This window comes from Garra rufa, chromosome 7 (assembly GCF_049309525.1).
Source record: "Garra rufa chromosome 7, GarRuf1.0, whole genome shotgun sequence".
Lineage (NCBI taxonomy): Eukaryota > Metazoa > Chordata > Actinopteri > Cypriniformes > Cyprinidae > Garra > Garra rufa.
The window spans coordinates 14,978,032-15,000,994 of record NC_133367.1 but is presented as its reverse complement, the minus strand read 5'-3'; the positions used below and the strand labels follow the sequence as shown (position 1 = coordinate 15,000,994).

The 22,963-nt window shown below is 36.1% G+C and overlaps 1 protein-coding gene across 1 annotated transcript in view; it reads right to left on the bottom strand.

Moving 5' to 3' along the window:
• Positions 1-10,026: 10,026 nt before the first annotated feature.
• LOC141337966 (NACHT, LRR and PYD domains-containing protein 3-like) overlaps positions 10,027-22,963 on the bottom strand; it is a 13,720-nt gene continuing 783 nt past the window's right edge. Inside the window, exons 2-14 of the mRNA XM_073843539.1 lie at positions 20,172-20,245; positions 19,840-20,035; positions 17,934-19,764; positions 17,663-17,833; positions 15,001-15,174; positions 14,227-14,397; positions 13,161-13,334; positions 12,854-13,021; positions 12,119-12,292; positions 11,200-11,373; positions 10,792-10,959; positions 10,510-10,671; positions 10,027-10,033 (exon numbers count right to left, since the gene is read on the bottom strand). Of these exons, the coding sequence (XP_073699640.1) occupies positions 10,027-10,033; positions 10,510-10,671; positions 10,792-10,959; positions 11,200-11,373; positions 12,119-12,292; positions 12,854-13,021; positions 13,161-13,334; positions 14,227-14,397; positions 15,001-15,174; positions 17,663-17,833; positions 17,934-19,764; positions 19,840-20,035; positions 20,172-20,245 (3,644 nt within the window). The remainder of the gene's footprint in view (positions 10,034-10,509; positions 10,672-10,791; positions 10,960-11,199; positions 11,374-12,118; positions 12,293-12,853; positions 13,022-13,160; positions 13,335-14,226; positions 14,398-15,000; positions 15,175-17,662; positions 17,834-17,933; positions 19,765-19,839; positions 20,036-20,171; positions 20,246-22,963) is intronic.

The window sequence follows — 22,963 nt, the reverse complement described above, 5'->3', positions numbered from 1 at the left end:
GGTGCTCGGGCCCTAATAAGAATCCTTAGAAGAACAATAGGGCCTTCGCCCTTTTGGGCTCGGGCCCTAATAATAATCCTTAGAAAAACAATAGGGCCTTCGCCCTTTTGGGCTCGGGCCCTAATAAGAATCCTTAGAAGAACAATAGGGCCTTCGCCCTTTTGGGCTCGGGCCCTAATAATAATAAACGGAGCAATTCCAATAGGGTCCTCGCACTGTAGTGCTCGGGCCCTAATTAAGAGGCTGATTTCAAAGCATTTTGAAAATGACACGCTTCCTGCTGCCAGTTGGTGGCGCTATAACTTTGACTCATAATAGTCACCTTTATGGAATCGGCATCATACAACGAACAATCTGGTGAAGTTTCATCAGAATCAGGCAATGTGTGCAACAGTTATTAGACACTTCCTGTTTCTCATTTCTCGCCATAACTTTGTCGCCTTGCCACGGCCAAACCGTTCGAGATATCAAAAATCCCCTCGCAATTTAGCGTCCCCAATGTCTTGAGATCATGCTGACCGAGTTTGGTGACAATCGTATGGAAATCCTGGGAGGAGTACGTTAAATTCCAGAGCATGCGCTTTTTATACAGCCCTAAATATCTCACTTCCTGTTGCATTGAGAAAATGACAGAGTACAAAAGTTGTTCAGCTCAATGAGTTCTATATGTGTACCGAGTTTCATATGTGTACGTTCAAGTATGTGTGCTATATGGCCCTCAAAATTCCAGGGGGCGCTGTAGAGTCCCCTTGCCACGCCCCGGTACCAGCCTCTGTGGCGTCCTGATGGCCGCAGATTCCGACATGTGTGCAAATTTTCAAGAGTTTTTGAGTATGTTAAGACCCCCTTAAGTGCCCGGAAGGTTAACAAAAAAAAAAAAAAAAAAAAAAATTAAAGCTGCAAGCAGCGTTGACCGGGCCCTCGCCGTCTGGCAGTCGCCATCCCGATAGCATCAGGAAAACGGTGCCCAGTTGGCACATGCATTCACAATAACCCTTTGGACTAACCCTAACTGTCTCTCCTCCTGTCTGACTCTTTCTCTTACCACCCATCCCACCTCCTTACACTCAGCCACTTACCACACAAACACACACATAGAGTGCAGAGCAGAGTGAGATCAGATTTGTTTTTTAATTTTCTTTCATTCGTGGAGTTTTATATAATTATGAAATGAACTGTGTTTAATCAGAATGAATAGTTATTTGTATGAAAAAAGTTTCAAAGAGTTAGGATGCTGCACTTTAAATATATAACAAATCATTGAAAATTGAAAATGGGAAATGAAATTCTAGGCACGCTATCTGCCTCAAAAACACAGGAAACAAATATTTGAATGTATTTTTTTTTTTTTTTTTATTTGCCATGGCAACAGCATTTGATGCATCAGGGACACCTTTACAGACTCTCATCAGCCGTGTTTTTACATCATTCTGATGAAGTTTGAAGAAAATCGAGTACAAATATAAATTTTTCGTTGTTCGTTCGTGTGTTAGTTCATTAACCAATGTTAACAAAAGAGACCCTATTTTAAATAGTTACCATGTTTTATGATCTACATCCATTTTTTAATATTATTTTAATGATCTATAAGCATCTGTGAAATAATTATAAACAAATATATTAAAAATAAATACATATTTACTTAGTTGATGTATTTGTTTCTCATTCTAATTAAGTGAACTGAGCAGTATAGTGTCATACTTATAAGATTTTTTATTCTATCAGTGAGATTGTATATATGTATATAAATCATATAATTTTTCCTTAAAAGATTAAAAAAAGATTTTAATGCTCTTTAAGCACCTATACAAAATAATTATGTAAAAGTACACTGACAGTACAGTCTATATCAACTGATTCTATTGATTATTTTCATTCTTATACACTGAGAATGAGCTAAATAGCATTAGAGGTCAAACGATTCCTTATCTTATGAGGACCTCTAGTGTTCATCCCTGGTATTAGAGCTTTAATCTGACAAATTTATGTGACACTTTTAATGTTTTTGGGGCCTCTGAGCATGATAACATTTTGAAACTACACGTATTTCCTAAGAATTTCTTGTTCTTTATATGTAAAAAGTTTTGATGAGTTAGAATAATGCAATTTAAAGATATATGAAAATAACTCTTCATCTTTTTTATTGTTACTTTCATAAATCACCACATCAACACCGTTCAAGATGTCCCAAAGCCGTTCACAATTTAACATCTTCAGTATCTTGGCATCATGTTGACAAAGTTTGCTGTGAACTGTCTGATTCTGCTATGAGTGATATGAATTTATTCACAGCTATATTTAAAAACACAGGAAACAAATGTTAAAGTTTGACATGTTGCCATGGCAACAGCATTTGATGTATCAAGGACCCCTTCACAGATTCTCATCGGCCGTGTTTTGATATTATTCTGATGAAGTTTGAAGCAAATTGAGTAAAATTAAGAGGTTGATTTAAAAGCGTTTTGCAAGCAACACACTTCCTGCTGCCAGTTGGTGGCGCTATAACTTTGACTCATAATAGTCACATCTCTGTGATCGGTATCATACGACGAACAAACTGCTTAAGTTTGGTCAAAATCAGATAAAGTGTGTCAAAATTATTAGACATTTCCTGTTTCTCATTTCTCGCCATAATTCGTCGCCCTGCCACGGCCAAACCGTTCGAGATACCAAAAATCCCCTGGCAATTTTGCATTCCCAATATCTTGAGATCATGCTGACCGAGTTTGGTGGCCATCGGTGGAAAGGTCTGGGAGGAGTATTTCAAATTCCACAGCTTGATTTTTCAAAAAATCCATATTTAAATAAAAATAGCTGACTTCCTGTTGGTCGTAGCTAATGGGTGTAAATTAGAAAGTTGTCCAGCTTGATGAGTCCAATATATGTACCGAGTTTGGTGACTGTAGGACAAAGTAACCCCCCAACTTTTGTCAAAAGGTGGCGCTATGGAGCTCCTGCTCCACGCCCATTTATGGGCTTTTATCAGTGTTTAACTGTCATTAATACAGATGTGTGTGTTGAGTTTCATGAAATTCTAAGCATTTTAAGTGGCTCAAAAACACAAAAAACTAAAGTTAAAGTTTGACACGTTGCCATGGCAACATGATAAAAGTTATGGATAACGCCCTTCACAGATTCTTATCGGTCGTGTTTTGACATTATTGTGATGAAGTTTGAAGCAAATTGAGTAAAATTAAGAGGCTGAGTTTAAAGCGTTTCTAAAACGTCACGCTTTCTGCTGCCAGTTGGTGGCGCTATAACTTTGACTCATAATAGTCACATCTCTGTGATCGGCATCAGACGGTGAACAAATTGCTGAAGTTTGGTCAAAATCAGACAAAGTATGTCAAAGTTATTAGGCACTTCCTGTTTCTCATTTCTCGCCATAAATTTGTCGCCCCGTCACGGTCAAACCGTTCGAGATATCAAAAATCCCCTGGCAATTTTGCGTCCCCAATGTCTTGAGATCATGCTGACCGAGTTTGGTGGCCATCAGTGGAAAGGCCTAGTAGGAGTATTTCAAATTCCATTGCATGCACTTTTTAGACATCCCTGAATAGCCGACTTCCTGTTTGGCGAAGCATGGACTATGAGTGTGAAATTTGTTCGGCCCGATGAGGTCTATATGTGTATGAATTTTGGTGACTGTAGGTCAACCGTTGTGCGCTCCAGAGCCCTTCAAAAGTCGCAATTTTTAACGCTGTGCCATGCCCCCCCCAGGTGACCCCCCCATGTCAAAGTCTGTCCGGCCCTGATGGCCGCAGGTTCCAATGTGTGTGCAAAGTTTCAAGAGTTTTCGTGTATGTTAAGGCCCCCGAAATCCCCCAAAACATTGAAAAAAAAATAATAATAATAATAATAATAATAATAATCCTTAGAAAAACAATAGGGCCTTCGCCCTTTTGGGCTCGGGCCCTAAAAATAAGAATCCTTAGAAGAACAATAGGGCCTTCGCCCTTTTGGGCTCGGGCCCTAATAATAAACGAAGCAGATCCAATAGGGTCCTCACACCATCGGTGCTCGGGCCCTAATAATAGAAATACAGAAAAAAAGGAAATGGATAAAAATGTGTTGTAGGCCTATTTTATTTGATGTACTTTATGTAATATTTATTCATGATCAGTGTTGGGTAGTACCTAGTTTCTTGTAATTTAGTTACTGTAATAATATTAGTTTTTGCAGTAACTAGTAGTGTATCTAATTACTAATAAGATTTCAGTAATAATATTGCAGTTACCATCCATAAAATAGCTGTTACTTAATTACTTTTGATGCTTCAAACCCCGCTGATTTAAAATCCAACAATTAAATAATTTATTTTCATAATTGTCATGACTATATTGATTTTGTCAGGAAAAACAGATGATCTGAACACTGTTGTGTAAGTTGTAGCTTTACTTGATTCTGGCTTTACATCCCACCCAGAGCCTTCTGATCAGCATGTGGTACATTAATATAATTAAAAATCTTTTTGGAAAATTAAACAGTTTCTTACAAACTTAAGTGATTTGACAAAATCCATGATGAAATACAATCGTATATGGGTAACAGAGAAATTACAATCAAGCTACACATGACAGTTAATGAGAATCATACAACACTTCTACTTGAATGTCACTATCAATCACTATTGATTGTTTGTAATTACTTTTGACTGTGACTTTTGGTCAAGTGATGAGGCAGAAATATGTTAGTAACATTCTAGGAGAATTCTCGAATTTTACGTGAAGGATAAACAGTTACAACTTCTGTGGGGCATGAAGAAAAAGTAATGTAACTAGTGTAACTAATTACTTTTGCCAGAAAGTAATAAGCAAAGTAATAATAAATAAATTTAAAGGAGTAACTGTTAATGAGTAATATATTGAGTAACTAGCCCAACACTGTGTCGAATACTGTCTACATCGCGCATAGACAGCATTCAAGACATTCAAGCATCCCCTATTGTTAATATAATCATTTAATAATGTATTTATTTCTATAATAATTAATATAATAATTTATTAATTTAAAATTTAATATTAAAAAATCCATCTCTGATAATCCTGGGTATGGTCATGCAGTATCTTATAAATTGTGGTCAAAATGCTTGTTGTTCCAAACATAACACGACAGACTTAAGTGCACCAAACTAATTTCACAGTTTATATTATTAAAATGATCTCACAATAATACATTCTTTCAGCAGTTTAAAACGTGTTACATTTTTCTTTATCAAACCAAAATGAAGCAACACTAAGTTCTGAATAATATAATGTTTTTATGGACTCCTCTAACTGGAAGGATTAGTTTGACCAATATGCTTTTTTTTTTTTTTTTTGATTTGCCAAACTACATCCTTAAATGGAGGGTGGAAAAATCTTATTTACTTTACAAAGTTTATGTTTTGACGTGCGTCATCCTCAAACGGTTTGTAATTTCAATAACTCAGTATTTCTAGCTCGTTACTTTCGCAACAAGTAGGACTATAAGCTATAACTGAACATTGAAATTACATATTGGATATGAAATGCCTTCATAAGTCCCCCAAATAACTGTAATTGTGGTAGCATTTAAAATTACCTGCAGTAGTACAGACGAGCAGAAGAAACAAAATCGGAAGTCTTTGAAACACTTTCGATTTGTGATCGCTGACTTGATTTGTTACTTGCGTGATCCTACAGTTTGTTGTTTGTTACATAATACGATCTTGAAGTTTGTCATACAGCTTTAGTGCATCACCGCCACCAACTGGACAGGAGTAAATAACTTCATCTGGCTTTATTCCCCAGAGACATTAACAAAAATCAATAAAACACAATGCCCCAGCTAACGAAAAAAGGTCTCCATAACGTCCCCTAAATGGCCTTGGCTAATGTTCTCCAGACGTTAGCGTGTAGGGTCCCCAAAACATCAAGTTCTCAGGGACGTTTACAGAACTCTGAATGTCATTTTATTTTACTTTTAGGCTCATAAAAGACAACAGACATGTTGTATGGAGCAAAATGTGTTTATTTTAAATCAATCAGATCTGTAATTACAATGAATCTGTTACTATTCTCAGTAAGTAATGTGTCAAAATGTGTATATGCAATGGACAATAAAATAAATAATAGCTCTGATAAAAACAAAAGATACTGAGCATTTCTCTAAATATGTTGTCTAGTGTTACACAGCGGAAAGACCTACGTTTTGAATAACGTGGGAGAGTAAATGGCAATTCCCATTTTTAATGGATGAACTATCCCTTTAAATAAATATAGTAAATCGTTTATTTACCTTTTTTTTCTCTTTGTGTACAACAGGAAGATTTCTGAACAGCATATAATAAACAATAATCTCAAGATTGTTGATACGGTTTTATGTTTCAGCTCTACAATTTAAAAGTTTAATTTATATAGCGCATTTTCGAAGCTCAAGGATGCTTCACAATGACAATAGCAAATAAACAATCAAGTCATCTTCAGTTAGGTGTAAAATAGACATTTGCCCAAGTCCAAGACATGTGCGACTGCAGTTGCAAATCGCAATAGTAGTGCAAACAATCAAATACAAATAGAGAACCATAAAAGTTAAAAAGAAACACATTATGGCCGCTAGTGTTGGTTGAACCAAGAAGTTTTAAGTTTAGACTTAGAACAGAGAACAATCTGCCTCCCATATATGACAGGCGAAATCTTGGTACACAAAGAAGTTTACCTCAAGATGATTGAAGTGGTCGAGAGGGAATATAAGGAGAAAAGTAAATCAGATAAATAAGTAGAAGCAAGACCATAGTGTGACTTAAAGGTAAGCAGAAGAATTTTGTAAATAATATGAGAGGACACAGGTAGCCAGTGGAGGCGAAATAGAACAGGAGTGATATGAGCAGAACGTTTAGTGTAAGTTAGCATTCTTGTATACAGTATATTGCAAACGGGAGATAGAGCAGCAGAATCTCCAATTATACTTAAAACAGTAAAGTGAACTTTTCAAACAAAAATAATAATAATTGTTATCAACTGTATAACATATATAAAAAAAACAAAAAACAAAAAACGTACTGGTAATTTTCTGCAAGGACATTAACCAGATTTTACAGACATTTCTCTTAACCGTAAAACAATGCAATGAAATGCAAATTTCTAAAACAGCTGGTGAAAAAGAAGATTATAATTGTTAAATAAAATCCACTCCACTGTTTAAAGTAAAACGAGTGAAAAGTACATGCTGTTAATGCTTTAAACTGGTATAAATAAAGTTCAGTTGATCTGACTGATGAAGGAGAGGCTTCATCCAGAGAACAAAGACAATATACTGGATATCTGTGCGTTAAGAAATGTAACAAAAATAAAGAGAGCTTCCCTGCTTACTTAACTAGCAATAAACGAGGAAAAAGAAAAGTAATGCAAATAAAGAGCACCCAACCCCTACAGCCTCTGTGAAAGTGAGAGGTATACACACTATTTAAAGTATTACACTATCACTCACTGTTTCTTAATAATGCTTCTACTAATACACAAGACAAACTAACACTCAATAATCACTGTAAATTGCTTTCCCAAGCACTACAACCACACCATCCATTCTCCCTCTGGGCTTTTCAAATGATGCTCTTCCCGTCATCAGCCCACTAGTGTATGAAGCCTGGTAATAGGACAGGGAGGAAACAAGGAGAGAAGAACGTGGGAAATATATCAGAAAACACATCTTCACATTTTTGCATTATTTAATCAGTCTTTGGTTTGTGTTGGATAAACATGTAAGAAATGTCAAAAGATTTGTGTTAAGTATATAGGGTGATGGTAAGGAACTGCCACCTACATAAACTTCAAAATGCTGAAGTGCCATTGTTAAAGCTAAGGCCATCTTTTCAGTTGGGCTGTAATGGGTCTGGGCTTCAGGGAATTGTTTTTGAACAATATATTGAATATATGTGAATATATTGGGTGGTCAACAAAAAAAAAATGTTCTCTTCTTACAATACAGCACTTGTACACAATGCACTAGCATCCACTTCTAGTTGAAAAGGAAGTGAAAAGTCATGATTGGAGAGAACAGGACTTCTTTAGTACCCTGCCATGCCCCCAAATCAGCACAACTCTTTTAATGCATAGTGTGGGATAGTTTAAAATTATTTTCACTATGGCACTAACAGGTCAAGTTAAGTGTGAATTTGATAAAGATGTCTACAAAATGAGGAGCTAGACTTTACTAAACCATTTTATCTAGATAATCAACCTGTTTGCTAATTTCTTCAATTTTCAATATCTTAATGATATTGATGTTGTATTATGAGGGTTGAACTTATAATTTCACTATCATGACATAGTACATTAGTTTGAGTAGGACTATCTAAAAAGAGGGGTAAAAATACATGGATTAAGGAGATGATATCACAACATTGATTTTGAGGAAGATGTGAGAACTAAGCATCAAGATCTTTTAAGATTTCTGAGTTCAAGAGTCTAGGAGACACAATAGCATTTGAAGATCTAAGCTTTCATCTTCAGGTTCACTGCTAAAGGCCAGCGAGAATGACCTTGGGCTGGGTAAGTGTCTGTTCAGGTTGCATATGGTTTTCGCATGTTAATGTGGCAAACTCATTCAATTGTTTTTCCACTCTACAAGGTCTAGCTTGGAGAACAGATCCTGAGATGGGCAGAAGAACTACCACTGCATGTGTTCATGCAGTGAATGCTTATCAGGCATATCAGCCTGCTGGCATGAATGGCAGCATGCAGAAACATCACTCTTTAGACCAGGCAAGAAGAAGTAGATGTTTTGTAAATTCCTACTGTAAATGACCAGATAAAATGTGATCAAGTGCCAGACTCAATATCTATGATCAATATCCTTGAGGTACAGTACAACAATTTTGGCAATTTGGCCATTTACACATCAATCATTATATTGTTGCAGTAAAACAGTGGCATGTGAAAGTTTGGGAACCCCTTGCAGAATCTGTGAAAATGTGAAAAATTTGAACAAAACAAGAAAGATCATACAAAATGCCTGTTATTTTCTATTTAGTCCAGAGTAAGCTATTTGACGTTATTTTTTGTTGTGTTTGAGTCAGTTGTGTTTGAGTCCCTCAATTGTCCTCAGTGTGAAAAGATGGATATCAAAATCACACAGTCACTGCTGGAAAGGGTTCAAATACGCAAAAGATGCTAAAAAAAAACCGGAAGAATCTGCAGGACCTGGAGGATTTTTCTGAAGAACAGTGCTCAGTTTAACTGTTTAGAATAAACTCGTGAGCAACCATCACAAAAAAACAAACAAAAAAAAAGTAGATCGTAGATCATCCAGGTAATCACCTTTGAAAGGGGTTATATAAATAATTTCAGCTATTTTTTATCTTTGTGTACTATATGTAAACATCTTTAATGTCAAATATCTTACTCAGAACAGTACTAAATAAAATATAATATTGTGCATTTTGTATGATCTCTCTTATTTTGTTAAAATTATTTACAATTTCACAGATTCTGCGAGGGATCCCCAACCTTTTGCTTACCATCACCTTCTTATAGTGACTCCTCACTATAAATTTAGGTAGGCCAGATTCTGGGTCTTATCGCTAGTTTAAACATTTTGTAGGCTTCACAGTATACTTTAAATACTACACACATGCAGAACACGTGTGCCAAAGTTTGCATTATTCAGTCTTAGGATGGCGCTCTAATATTGACTGGCAGCCTTTTAGCACACACATTAATAAAATGCTATCTTAAGCCCAAAAAATACTTGGATTTTTAAGTGTGTGCGAGGGACAGCAACAGGGTCATTATCGCAACACTTTGCACGTGGAGGTCACACATGCACATTTAATTGGTTTTGCAGTAAGCCACAACGTGGCAACACTGTCCTGGGACATTTTTTCACAGTAGAAAACTAAACTAAAGAGACGAACAACAACAGACGCTCACACAGCGCTTGTGAGCGAGAGGGTATGAGACAGCCCAGATTGGTTTAAAAGAGTTTAAAAATATTCATTAGCCATAACTTATGGCTTTCTAATGGAGTATCCTTTGAAAGTCTCTGCGTTTATATATAACACTCATTCTACATTCTGAAATACAGACATCACACATTTATTAATCTTCATAGACACAGCAGTGAGATTCTTCTGTGGTTCCTCACCTTATCATTACTGGTCCTCGTTACTCGTTCTGATCGGCATCCACCTGGGAAACAAGCAATCTCTCGCTAGTCTGTCAGATGAAACCGTGAAAAAACAACAGTCAGTGTTCAGAAAAAACGAGAGCAAATTAGTTACTATATTAGACCTTTTTTTTAGCATAAAAATAAGTTTTATTCAATTCCTGACCAGATTAATTACTGTTTTTACATGATTTTGCATAGATTAAAAATAGATAAAGCAGTTCCCCTCTAGTTTAAACATGTTAGGTTGTAGTGGTCAAACTGTAACTAAAGCAAGTGTGAAGAAATGTGATGTGTTTCTTGTTAAATTCAAAGCATTTTCCTAAAGTCTGTCCAAGACTACGTATATGTAAATGAAGCTTTCTTTAAAAGAAATTGACTCACCTCAGATCACAGTTTGAGACTCGCAGCACGCCAATTAGCTGCTTCTCTGAGTCTTGTATTTTATTGTTTTTCAGATCAAGCCCTTTTAAAAACTGCAGTGCTGTTGTGTTTGTCAAAGACTGAGTTAAAGAAGAAACATCTGTAATGGCACAGTCATTCAGACTAGAAAGAAACAGAAAAACAGGGGAAAAATCATTTAGGTTAAGAATTACACAAATATGTTCTCAGACCTTGACTGTTGAAGTGATTTTAAGCATTTTGATTCTTGTGAGTGTTACTGACCTCAATCTTTCCAGTTTACAGTCCTTTAGTACATCACATAAGTGATTCACCCCTGTGTTTTTTATTTTATTCATACTCAGGTCCAGCTCTCTCAGGTGTGATGGGTTTGATTTCAGAGCTGAAATCAGGATGAGACATTGTTCCTCTGTAATACTGCATCCACGCAGACTGAAGACAAAAGGAGAAAAGAAAACGACTCATATTCATGTTTAATTCCTGAGTGAGTGTGAATTAAATACTTCATGAGTTAATTCCATTAAGTCACTAATAGACCAGCAAATACTTCGAAAATTAATTGTAAAAACACATACTAAACAATTAACACTTGAGGATATACATTTTTCAGTGTAGATTAAAATAATTGATTAATAAACATCTGATAAATTGTTATAGTACAATGATACTAACTATAGTTTTTCCAGCTTGCATTGTGGGTTCATCAGTAGATGACAGATGTTTTCAACTCCATAGCCTCCTAATGTATTCATACTCAGGTCCAGTTCTCTCAGGTGTGATGGGTTTGATTTCAAAGCTGAAGTCAGAGCTGAACAACCTTCATCGGTCACATCACAACATCTCAACCTACAATGAATTAAGAGACAAAATATTAATTATGTACCTTTTAAATACCAAAACACTTTTCTCTTTCTATGTGGATGTTCCTCACCTCAGTCTCTCCAGTTTACAGTGTGAATCCTTCAGTATATTACATAATTGATTTATTCCTATGTTGTAAATTTTATTCTCACTGATGTCCAGCTCTCTCAGGTGAGATGGGTTTGATTTCAGAGCTGAAGTCAGGATAAAACTCTGATCTTCTGTAAAACTGCATCTACTCAGACTTAAGACAGAAAAGGAAAAGACAATTAATAAGATCCATGATGGCTTTGAAGAGCTACTGTCACACTGATTCTGTGTTCTGGAAACAGTTTTTTCTTTCAGTTTTTAAACCATTTATTTCTAACAGCTAAATATCTACAATTAGTATTGTTATCAAACACTTTAAATAAAATAATTTACTATTTAGCAGTACTTGGTAGATTGGTTTCAAGTTGTAAAATAAAATAGAATAGGGCAAATCAATATATTATGCACAATTTACTGTCAGTGTGTGAAGAGTATGTGATCATGCAGTCTATAAAGTAATTAAAAAATTATACAATCTATAAACTGTAATGAGCATTTTAAATGCAATGTCATCTAATCACTAGTACTTTTTTTTTTTTTTTTTAAATCTGATTATGTTACTATCCAGCACTGCTGGTTAAAAAAAAAACCTAATTTGAATTGTGTGTTAGTACAGTTAGCATAGTATAATCATACTAACAGTAGTTTTGTCAACTTGCATTGTGGGTTCATCAGTAGATCACTGATGTTTTTAAATCCAGAGTCTCCTAGTTCATTCAAACTTAGGTCCAGCTCTCTCAGGTGTGATGGGTTTGATTTCAGAGCTGAAGTCAGAGCAGAACAATCTTCATCTGTCATATCACAGTATCTTAACCTACAATGACAGAAAAGGAGATATGAAGAAAAAAAACTGTTTATTTTATTCTTTGATATTTTTTCATGCTCTTTTGTATTTTTCACTATATCACACAAATTATAAACAAACAGAAAATTGAGAAATAAACAGATAAATACAATCACAAATATAATGTGAATTTAGCCTCTTCACAAGATGCTGAATATAAGGCGTCTTGGTACAAACTGTTAAAGTGACTTTAATCGTTTTAATTATTGCATGTGAATGCTACTGACCTCAATCTCTCTAGTTTACATTGTGAATCCTTCAGTACATCACATAAATGATTCACTCCTGTGCTTCTAATTTGATTCTCAGTCAGGTCCAGCTCCTTCAGGTGTGATGGGTTTGATTTTAGAGCTGAAATCAATACGATAAACTGTTCTTCTGTAATTCTGCATCCCCACAGACTAATTACAGAAAGAGAAAGAACAGTGACTCGGATTTATAATGTACATCTTAGTGAAGAGCTACTGTACTGTCAATTTTTTGCTTTTTAAATATCACTTTTTAAGTGCAGTACAGTATAATGATACTAACTCTAGTTTTTCCAGTTTGCATTGTGGGTTCATCAGTAGATCACTGAGGGTTTCAAGTCCAGAGTTTCCTATTTCATTCATACTCAGGTTCAGCTCTCTCAGGTGTGATGGGTTTGATTTCAGAGCTGAACTCAGTACAGAACAACCTTCATCTGTTATGTAACATAATCTCAACCTACATTGGGAGAAAGACAGAGATAAATAATGTAAATTTAGGTTCTTCACAATATACTGATTATCAAGTGTTTTGGCTTAACCTGTTAAAGTGATTTTAATCATTTTGATTCTTCTATGTGAATGTTACTGACCTCAATCTCTCCAGTTTACAGTGTGAATCCCTCAATACTTCACATAAGTGATTCACTCCTGTGTCTTCCAGTTCGTTCCCACTGAGGTCAAGCTCTCTCAGGTGTGATGGGTTTGATTTCAGAGCTGAAGTCAGAATGAAACACTGTTCTTCTGTAATACTGCAAATACACAGACTGAATACAAAAGAGAGAGACAAATAGGTCTCAGATCTATGTTTATCATTTGCATTACAACTGCATTTTAAATACCACTAAATACTCTTTCTATTCAAAATTAAATCCATTCACAACAACTTCAAGACTGGCTCCTCTGTGTCAATGTCACCCTTGGTTTGCTCAAATGAGTTTAGGTCTGTTGTTCACTTTCTTCTCAGTAACAGGTTTTGTCTGATGTGCAATGAGCCAGATGAATAAATACTACAAAAATATACAGCCTATTGTTAGTTTGTTAGCTATTGCATTAACTATTGTTAACAAGTTAGATGTTACCATCTTCTCAATATTGTCATAACTCACTTTAGTCTCACAAACCAACATTCAAACATACCACAAACTACACAATTAAATGTAAAAAGAAAGATAGCTCAAAAGATTTTGTGTGATTCTCAAACAAGATTCTGCTTCTAGATTTAAGGAAAAAAATTCATACTGATCACATATGCTCTTGCCACACTTTTATAGTATACACTGCACCAAAATAAGACATCTTGCAGTCATGAATAGTTGTGCTGTGAAGGAAGTAATTTTTATCAGTATGTTAAAAAAAAAGATCTGTATGTTTATAGAGCAGCTTTTTTTTCCACAATCCATCACATATTTGAGTTTTCTAAGACCAGAACAAAAACACTGTTCTCCCTTTAGGAAAAATTAAACAATTATCTTGTCAATCATTACATCTCTTTTTTTATTCTGCTTTTAATTCTGTGTAGTTTCAACACGTTTATTACATGGCTTTGTGTGATGCTGAGAAAAAAAACTGCTCTCACTCAAATCAGGAATTAATATTGACTAGTAATTGAACATTACTAGTAGTCATGTAACATGTTAAATGATATAATACACTCACATCAGTGTGTTGAGTTGACAGTGTTTATCTTGCAGTAGAGCAGCGATCTGATTCACTCGTCGGTCTCCTAGTTTATGCCCACTTAGATTCAGCTCTCTCAGGAATAATGGGTGTTTACCCACAACTCTAGTCACATACTGACAGGCTTCATCTGCATCAGGACCCAAAAATCTAAAGGAGGGAAAATAAAAAAGGATTCAATTTAATGTCCTTTGCATTACAAAACAAGCTCTTGTTTGTAGCACTAGCAGCTTTTGCAATTTGCTTGTTTTCATCCTATTTAATTTCTAACTGTTTCTGATTAAATTAATCTAATAACTTTCATCTCATGCAACTTCAATGACATTATCATAATTGGAAAGATGCAAAAGTGACCTAATTGTTAGAGTCAGACTTGTAGCTTTAATTGATTTATAGTTTATTTATAATGAGAGTTCAATTGAAAACAAGGATGCTATTTATTTATTTATTCATTCATTAATTTATTCACTCACTTACATAAGGTTACATATGCTTGTTGTTTTCAGATGTTCATCCTTTACTGTAACTCACAATATAGCATTGCACACATTTATGATGTGTTGCAGCATTTATAGGTCTAAGGCAAAACAAGCATATCTATGGACATAAGGATGAAGAAATATGTTAATTTGAATAAGTGCTGGATTTTCATCCACTAATAGAGAACTTGATATGGGTTAAGAGAATTAACATTTCTACAAATAATATGCCTGCATATAATTTATTTAGTAAAATTTCATTATGTCTCCTCACCTCAGTGTCTTCAGTTGACAGTTTGGATCCTGTAGTAAATCACTGAGCTGTTCCACTCCTGATTGTCCATGATCATTTCCTGTGAGATCCAGCTCTATCAGGTGTGAAGGGTTTGATCTCAGAGCTGAAGCCAGAGCTTTATAACTTTCTTCAGAGATATGGCAGTTTGAAAGTCTGGAACAGGAATAAAAATGCAACATTCAATTGATTAATGTAGTTGTTCTAGAAATCAAGAGTTTATGAATTTAATTTTGTTTCTTATTTAAATACATATAATAAATATAAATAAAAGGTTCTGCTAAAGCAAAACTTTTCCCCCCAGTTTCACAGTCAAGGCCTAAGCCTAGGCCTAGACTAAAATGTAAATCTAAGTTGTTTCAACTGAAAGAAACTTGCACTGACTGATCTTAAAATATATCAGTGCCTTCATTTTGTCTCAAATTGCACACCAGTAATGTTTTTTTTTTCTAAGCACATTTATAGAAATCATCTAAATGTGCTAATTGAACTATGGCCTTGTCCTGGTTTAGTGAAACCGGGCCTTAGTGTCTTAACACCTCAATGTATAGACACAAGCCACAGGGCTTAATTTGGTTTTGTCTGTGTATGTTCTTTGACTTTCAAAGCTGTTTTTGACTCTCAAAGATCCCATTGACTGCCATTGTATGACGGACAGACTGCAATGGTTTGAGTTAAAAATATCCTGGATGCCCTGGGGGTAAGCAGATAAACATTGCATTTTCATTTTTGGGTGAACAATCCCTTAAACCAGAATCACGGTGAGAGATACTCTGATTAACATTTCATCTTAGCGAACCAGTGACTGCAGATTGACTTTCTCAATCAGTGAGAATCATTCGAACTTTCTTTTTAGACTAATAATTAAAAGCGTAGTTTTCAAGTTGCATTTTCCAAAAAGGTATAATCTTTTAACTATTGGTAATGACAATTAGACATTGCCAGTGAAAGAAAACAATATCTAAATTAAGCACTTAACATACTGCCCATATTTTTGAACAAAAGATACTGCATTAGTCCTTTAAAGGGGTCATCCGATGCCTATTTTCCACAAGTTAATATGATGCTTTAGGGTCCTAATGAAAAGTTTGTAATATACTTTGATTAAAAATTCTCAATGGTAGTGTAAAAAAACACTCATTTTACCTGGTAAAAATGGCTCTGTTCTCAGCAAGCGATATCAGTACATGGCCCTTTAAATGATATGAACCTCTGCTCACCCCGCCCCTCAGTTCTGTGGGGCGTGTCATTACAACGTACATGAGGTGTTGCCTAGACAACAGTTGAGGGTATTATTTGGGGAAATAATGATCGTGAGAGGCTTTGAAAACACATCTGTGTAAACATATCAGTTTGAACCGGAGTGGGACCCGGAACAAGATGACACCCGCGAAGAAGTTCGGCAATTACGGCTTAAACAAGGCGTTTCTGAATGATTAGTAAACTTAATGTCACTTTGATATATCTTTGTTTGTACTGGCAGGATAGTGTACTGAGAGAGATACAAGCGCGATGTGTTTACTGAGGTATAGCTGACTGAACAAGAGCAAAAAAGTGATCGATTAATATAACTTACCTCGTCGTAATATTGAAAAACATAGATGTGAGTGTTATGGTCTTCACTGTTATGCAGTTGCGGGCTGTAAACACTATTTTGCAGGCATTGTGTTAAAGTTACCATTCTTAATGCAGTTATAACTGATCCAAAACGATTTAAAATAATTGTACATGACTTCATATCAGACAATTTTAAACCATCTAGCGTTACAAAGCTAAGCTTAATGTAGTTTTACGACAACGTACACAGTTTGTAACTAGACAATCACCTTCATGCATTGTTCATTATAAACGTGCGATTATGAATTATATTGAGACGGATTTACATAGAGAAGACGACATAACCAAGTTCTCTGAGCATGTAAGTTACACTTTAGCCGCATTCATCGTGAAACGCGCTAACTTTAGCACATTATTAGAAAAGGTGATTAGCAAAGATTCATAGAAAAAGAAATTACACTCACTTCTTCTTCATTTTTCAACAGCAGCTTCTCATATAATGGTGAGAAAAGGTTCGCGTAAACATAAACCTATTTGGGTAGATCGGCGTCACATTCCCTTCAAAAATAAAATTCAGCCACTGTGTCCTCAGTGGCTCAGATGTCGGTAGTAAATGACAACTGCTGTGTTTGCTGTTACACCCATCAACTGTACTCCACACTCGCTTAGGCAACATTCTGCTCCAGCGTCGAAACAATGGCCGACAGTTTACTTCTCACTGGGGGCGGGTCTATACTAAAACACTACTGTCTATCATCTGTCGTGGGAGCGGCCTCTGTTGGTGTGACGGCACAACGACAGGCATCTGAGAACAGCTCGATATGAGAAGGGGCAAATTATTTTACTAAATTAAAAGATAACTACTGGGTGAATCTTTGTCATTCTAAGGTGGTTGTGCACACACACTCCTAACACACATTTCAGTTCAAACAGCTTGTAAAAGTGCATGTGGCACCGGATGACCCCTTTAACGTACAATTATAATCAAACAGTGCATTATTTAGATAAACATTCTTAAAGAAATTGTAAACAAAATGATGCCTTTAGTTTTGGTTAAGATTTTTTTTTCTTTTGTTACACAGCTTACCTAAGTATCTCCAATTTACACTGTATATTCTTCAGTCCAGTACAAAGCAGCTTTACTCCTGAATCCTGCAGATTATTATTGTTCATGTTCAGCTCTTTCAGATTAGTATCTGATCCAAGAACTGTAGCCAAAGCTAAACAGCTTTTGTCTGTTAAATCACAATCATTTAATCTACAAGAAAAAAAAAATATATATATATATATATCACATCACTGAAGAAGATAGAACAAATAACATTATTAATTAAAAATAACAGTATTAAGCAACTTACAGAGCTCTTTTGGAGGTTTTGATGACCGCTGATAATCTTATGAGACACTCGTCTGATTTCTTGAATTTCTGAAGCTCGAACTTCTCCAGCTCCTCCTCTGATGTCAATAACACAAAGGCCAAAGCAGACCACTGGGCAGGTGAAAGGTCAGTAGATGAGAGACTTCCTTTGCTGAGGTACGTCTGAATCTCTTTCACCAGAGTCTGATCATTCAGTTCATTCAGACAGTAAAACAGATTGATGGATCTCTCCATGGACAGATTAGCTTCTAATTTCTGCTTAATATACTGAACTATTTCCTTTTTGCTCTGGTCATTGTCATCTTGCTGTGTCAACATACCTCGAAAGAGCAGCCGATTGGACTGGAGTGACAAACCGAGAAGGAAGCGAAGGAAAAGGTCCAGGTGTCCATTATCACTTTTGAGTGCCTTGTCCACTGCAGTCTTGAGCAAATCAATCAAGGTTTCATGTTTGGTTTCCTGTTCTGTAGAGTCTTGATCAAACACATTTTTTTTGTTGATGTCTAGAAACAAATGTGCATAAAGGGCTGCAATGAACTCTTGAATGCTCAAGTGAACAAAGCAGTACATGGTACCAAGAACAATCCCTTTTTCCTCCTTAAAGATCTGAGTACACATGCCTGAATACACTGATGCCTTATAGACGTCAATACCACAGGCTTCCAGATCTGTGTCATAGAATATCACATTGTTTTTTTCCAGCTGTTGAAATGCCAGTTTCCCCAGGGAAAGTGTAGTGTCTTTATCCCAGGAAACATCTGCTGCATATTTTCCATCATACTTTCTTCTGCTCTGCAGGATCTGAAAGTGGAGAAAACGTGTGTACATTTGTGTCAGAGTCTTGGGAGTGTCTTCAGTATTTGATTCCTGCAGTGTGTTGGAGGCATCATCAGTCTGATTGCTTCTCACATCATTATTTTTTTTCTGCTCCGAAATGTTCTGGAGAACAGTGGCTGAAATCCAGCAGAAGACTGGGATGTGGCACATTATAAAGAGGCTCTTTGATTGTTTAATTTGTGCAATGATGTCTCTGGCCTGATTCTCATCTGTGAATCTTTTTTTGAAGTACTCCTCCTTTTGTGCATCATTGAATCCTCGTATCTCTGTCAGCCGGTCGATACAGTCAGGAGGAATCTTACTGGCAGCTGCTGGTCTGGTGGTGATCCAGATGAGAGCAGAAGGGAGCAGATTTCCCTTAATGAGATTTGTCAGGAGAACATCCAGAGAGGCTGCTGCTGACACATCACTCCACCTCTCATTACCATCAAAGTTTAGAGGAAGACGAAATTCATCCAATCCATCAAGGATGAACAGGAATTTTAACTGATTTCTTCTTGCAAGGTTCAGTCCTTTTGTCTCTGGGAAAAACTGGGTTATAAGGTCTATCAAACTTTGTGGTTCTTTCTCCTTTAAGTTCATCTCTCTGAATGGAAGAGGAAATATGAAGCCAATGTCTTGATTTTCTTTTCCTTCAGCCCAATCCAGAATAAACTTTTGCACAGAGACAGATTTTCCAATGCCAGCGACACCTTTTGTCAGAACAGTTCTAATCTTCTTGTCTTGTTCAGGTGCTTCAAACAAATTTTTGCATTCAACCTGTATCTCCTGTGATTCATGACGCCTGGAAGCGACTTCAATCTGTCTGACTTCATGTTCAGTATTGACCTGTTCACTACCACCCTGCGTGACATAAAGATCTGTGTAGATGTTATTCAGAAGCGTCGAGTCACCTTGTTTTGCAATTCCTTCAAACACACATTGATATTTCTTCTTCAGGCTAGATTTTAGCTGATGAATGAAGAACAACTCATCTAAAAAAAAAAAAAAAAAAAAATTTGTATTAAATTTCTCTCCTACATTTGTAATGATGGTTATGAATATCTTGCCTTCTAGATTATTGGCAGCTCCATCTTGCTTCATCTCTCTCAGGAAGTGGAGTGTGAGATCAAGAGCTGCTTCTTTGATACGGCGTCTATTCTCATTAAAGTCCTTTACAAAGTCTTGTGTGTGCTCTTTTTGTAAAATTTTCATAAACTTGTTGAGCTCGTCCTTTAGAAATGTGATTATTTTGCACTCAAGATCCTACAAACAAAGCAAGAACAATTGAACAAAATTATAAATCCATTTTCTTTTAAAGCTACTCAGTGTCAGTCAATAATGTAATATACACCTTTCAGGCATAACATTATGACTATCTTCCTAATATTGTGTTGGTCACCCTTTTGCTGCTAAAACAGCCCTGATCCACTGAGGCATGGACTCCACTAGACCCCTGGAGGTGTGCTCTGGTATCTGGCACCAAGATGCGAAAAACAGATCCTTTAACCCTTTATCGGGTGAATAACCATATTTGATCACTTAATCGAACATTTTCAATGGCGTTTGCGTGTTTTGTATGAGATCGTGTAAGCAGATGGATTTGTCCCAGTCAATCAATGGATGTTAGTCTACATCACAGATAGCGACACCATGGCATCTGACCAATCAGAAGTTGCCCGGGGCGTTTCAAACTTCAGCGTGCTTCTGAAATGAGAAAATGCTGATTTACGCTCCTACCTACTCCCACAAAAACGGAAAAAGCATCGAAATGCACAATGGTAAGTCAATGAAACTCACACATTATATAGTTGAATAGTTGTGTTATATGCTGATATAGACGTTGTTTGCGTAGGATTTCTAGAAATTAGTGAACGATGTGGTATAAAATAGAATGTCTATTTTTCAGGTAATAGTAAAGCAAGTGACACTATGCCTGTTTTTTGTCGACTGAATATTGCACAGGCTTGTATAACATTATACAGTAATCCAGTGTCAAACTTAAACCATTTATTGAAATGATCAAGAAATAAACAGTGAAAAATTTGTACTTTTGGTCAGTTTTAGTACCTATAGATCGGTGTTTATTATTTCTGCTAAAAAAAAAACTGGTTCCACCAGTACTTTGTGCTATTTTTTTTTTCACTTCTTATTATATATTTACAATTTGTGTGAATAGTATATGTTTTCAATAGATCTGCACTTTTCTTTCACAAACAAATCAACATGGGTTTGATACTGAAACTTTTTCACTTTTCTTTTGCAGCTGTCTACTCAACAATTCTATGGATAGAGGTCGGTTTTTGTTGTGCCAGCTGACCCCATCGAGGTTGTCTGTTGGATGTTGGTCTGTTGGTCTTCCTCGAACCACTTTTGATAGATACTGATCACTGCAGAACAGCCCACAACATCTGCCGTTTTAAAGATGCTCTAACTCAATTGTCCAGCCATCTCAATTTAGCACAAAGGTAACTGTGAAAATTAATCTGCATCATTTATCCTTATATATATATATACATGGGCGACATTAGGGGGGGCAAGGGGGGGCAGTTGCCCCCCCGTGGTTAGTCATGGAATCCTCGACAGCCCCGCTGCAACTGCTTTAGCCAAGCTTAGGCTCGGTTGTACTTGGGAACTAGACGGTGCTATATAACCCTCAAACGAAAGCAAAGCAATTGAAGATCTGGCAAACTATCCAACCTGTTTTTGCAGCGTTGATCAATGTAGCCAATCACAGACATATCTGTTGTTTCCGAACAATTAGAAACACTTGTCAAAATTCACTCACTGCTGAAAGCGCCTTATCGTTTTTTATTAAGTGCCGTTTTGTGCGCTCGTGAATCATCTTATGAGTGTAGACGCGATGTAAATAAAATATTAATTGTGTAGTTTAGAGAGCTTTATTAATTATAACGGAATTTTGTGAGATCTCTATGAACTTTTAGTGATAATAAGGGGAGCGTGCTTTGCACTTTCCAGGCTATAATCCATTTAGAATTTGTATGAAACTTTCGTTTTTCGGCACATGCAAGCTGATATGTTTTGGGAGTGACATTTGCATATTTACGCTGGGTTTATTCTCGAAATAGCGGTGAAGCAATAGACGGGATAAAAATATATTTTCCCCTTCTCCCAAAACAACTTACTGTTTCAGCTATAAAATAGTTCAGTTTTGTATGTAATGGCAAAATGTTTATATTTAGTTTCGTTTTTTATTTAGCTAATTTAGAAAAACGCTTGGAGCATTTTTTATTCGTTAAATATATATATATTTACCGAACAGCGCCCAGCGGAAGACTGATCATAGTCTGTTTGATCAGTTTGCCTTCTCAAATCATCACGACTTGCCTAAAATGAAATCTATAGATATAAAACAGTTCAAGTACAAAACAATGGTAGTTTAAATGTTACAGATAAATGTGCGCTATATGCGCATAGTTTGTGCAGAAAGTGGAAGCTAAAGCTCACTTGCATTTTTTTCATTGGAAGCAATTTAAAATTATCCGTCATTTTTGCTCACAAAGTACGAGTAATACATCGAAAAAAACGTTACAGCATTTTTATAAAATAAAGAAAACAAAAATTATGTGCTTTCTGCCGTCTGGTTCTTGAACAGGAGTGCTTAACAAAATGAAGCGAAATGCATGCCTCACAGACATAATAAATACATTTATAGAAAGCTTTAAATTATTACTTAACGAAATAAAACAAATCAAAAGCACAAACTCTTTCATGTAATCCGTAAAGATGAATTTCTCTCTAAAGGCGCGTCCAAAAAGGAGATTGCGAGTCAGGATCTTTGCGACACTGACTCAGAATACACAAATTAATTAATAAATAATTCATTTATGTCCTTACTCTTTCCTCGACACATTCATTGTTATTTATTTTTGCCGGTGCTTGGGGCGAGTTTTAGCCTATTGTGTGCGCTTGAACGCGGATTCAGCTGCGCTAAAGCACACTAAACGGTGTCTGAGTCGGTCTCAAAAGTGAAAGCGAAAGTGAAGTTTCGTGTTGTTTCCACCAGCGCGGCATTTTTTTTCTTCACCATAATTGATGGATGTCTAAATTATGAAAATAAGGAGAAGCCTAAAACAGGCCCGATGCCGGCCCGGGTCTGAACTATGACGTGAAAATTGGCCCGAAGCCGTAGCCCTGGGGTGTAAAAAAAAGTCAGGGCCCATCGGCCCGGGC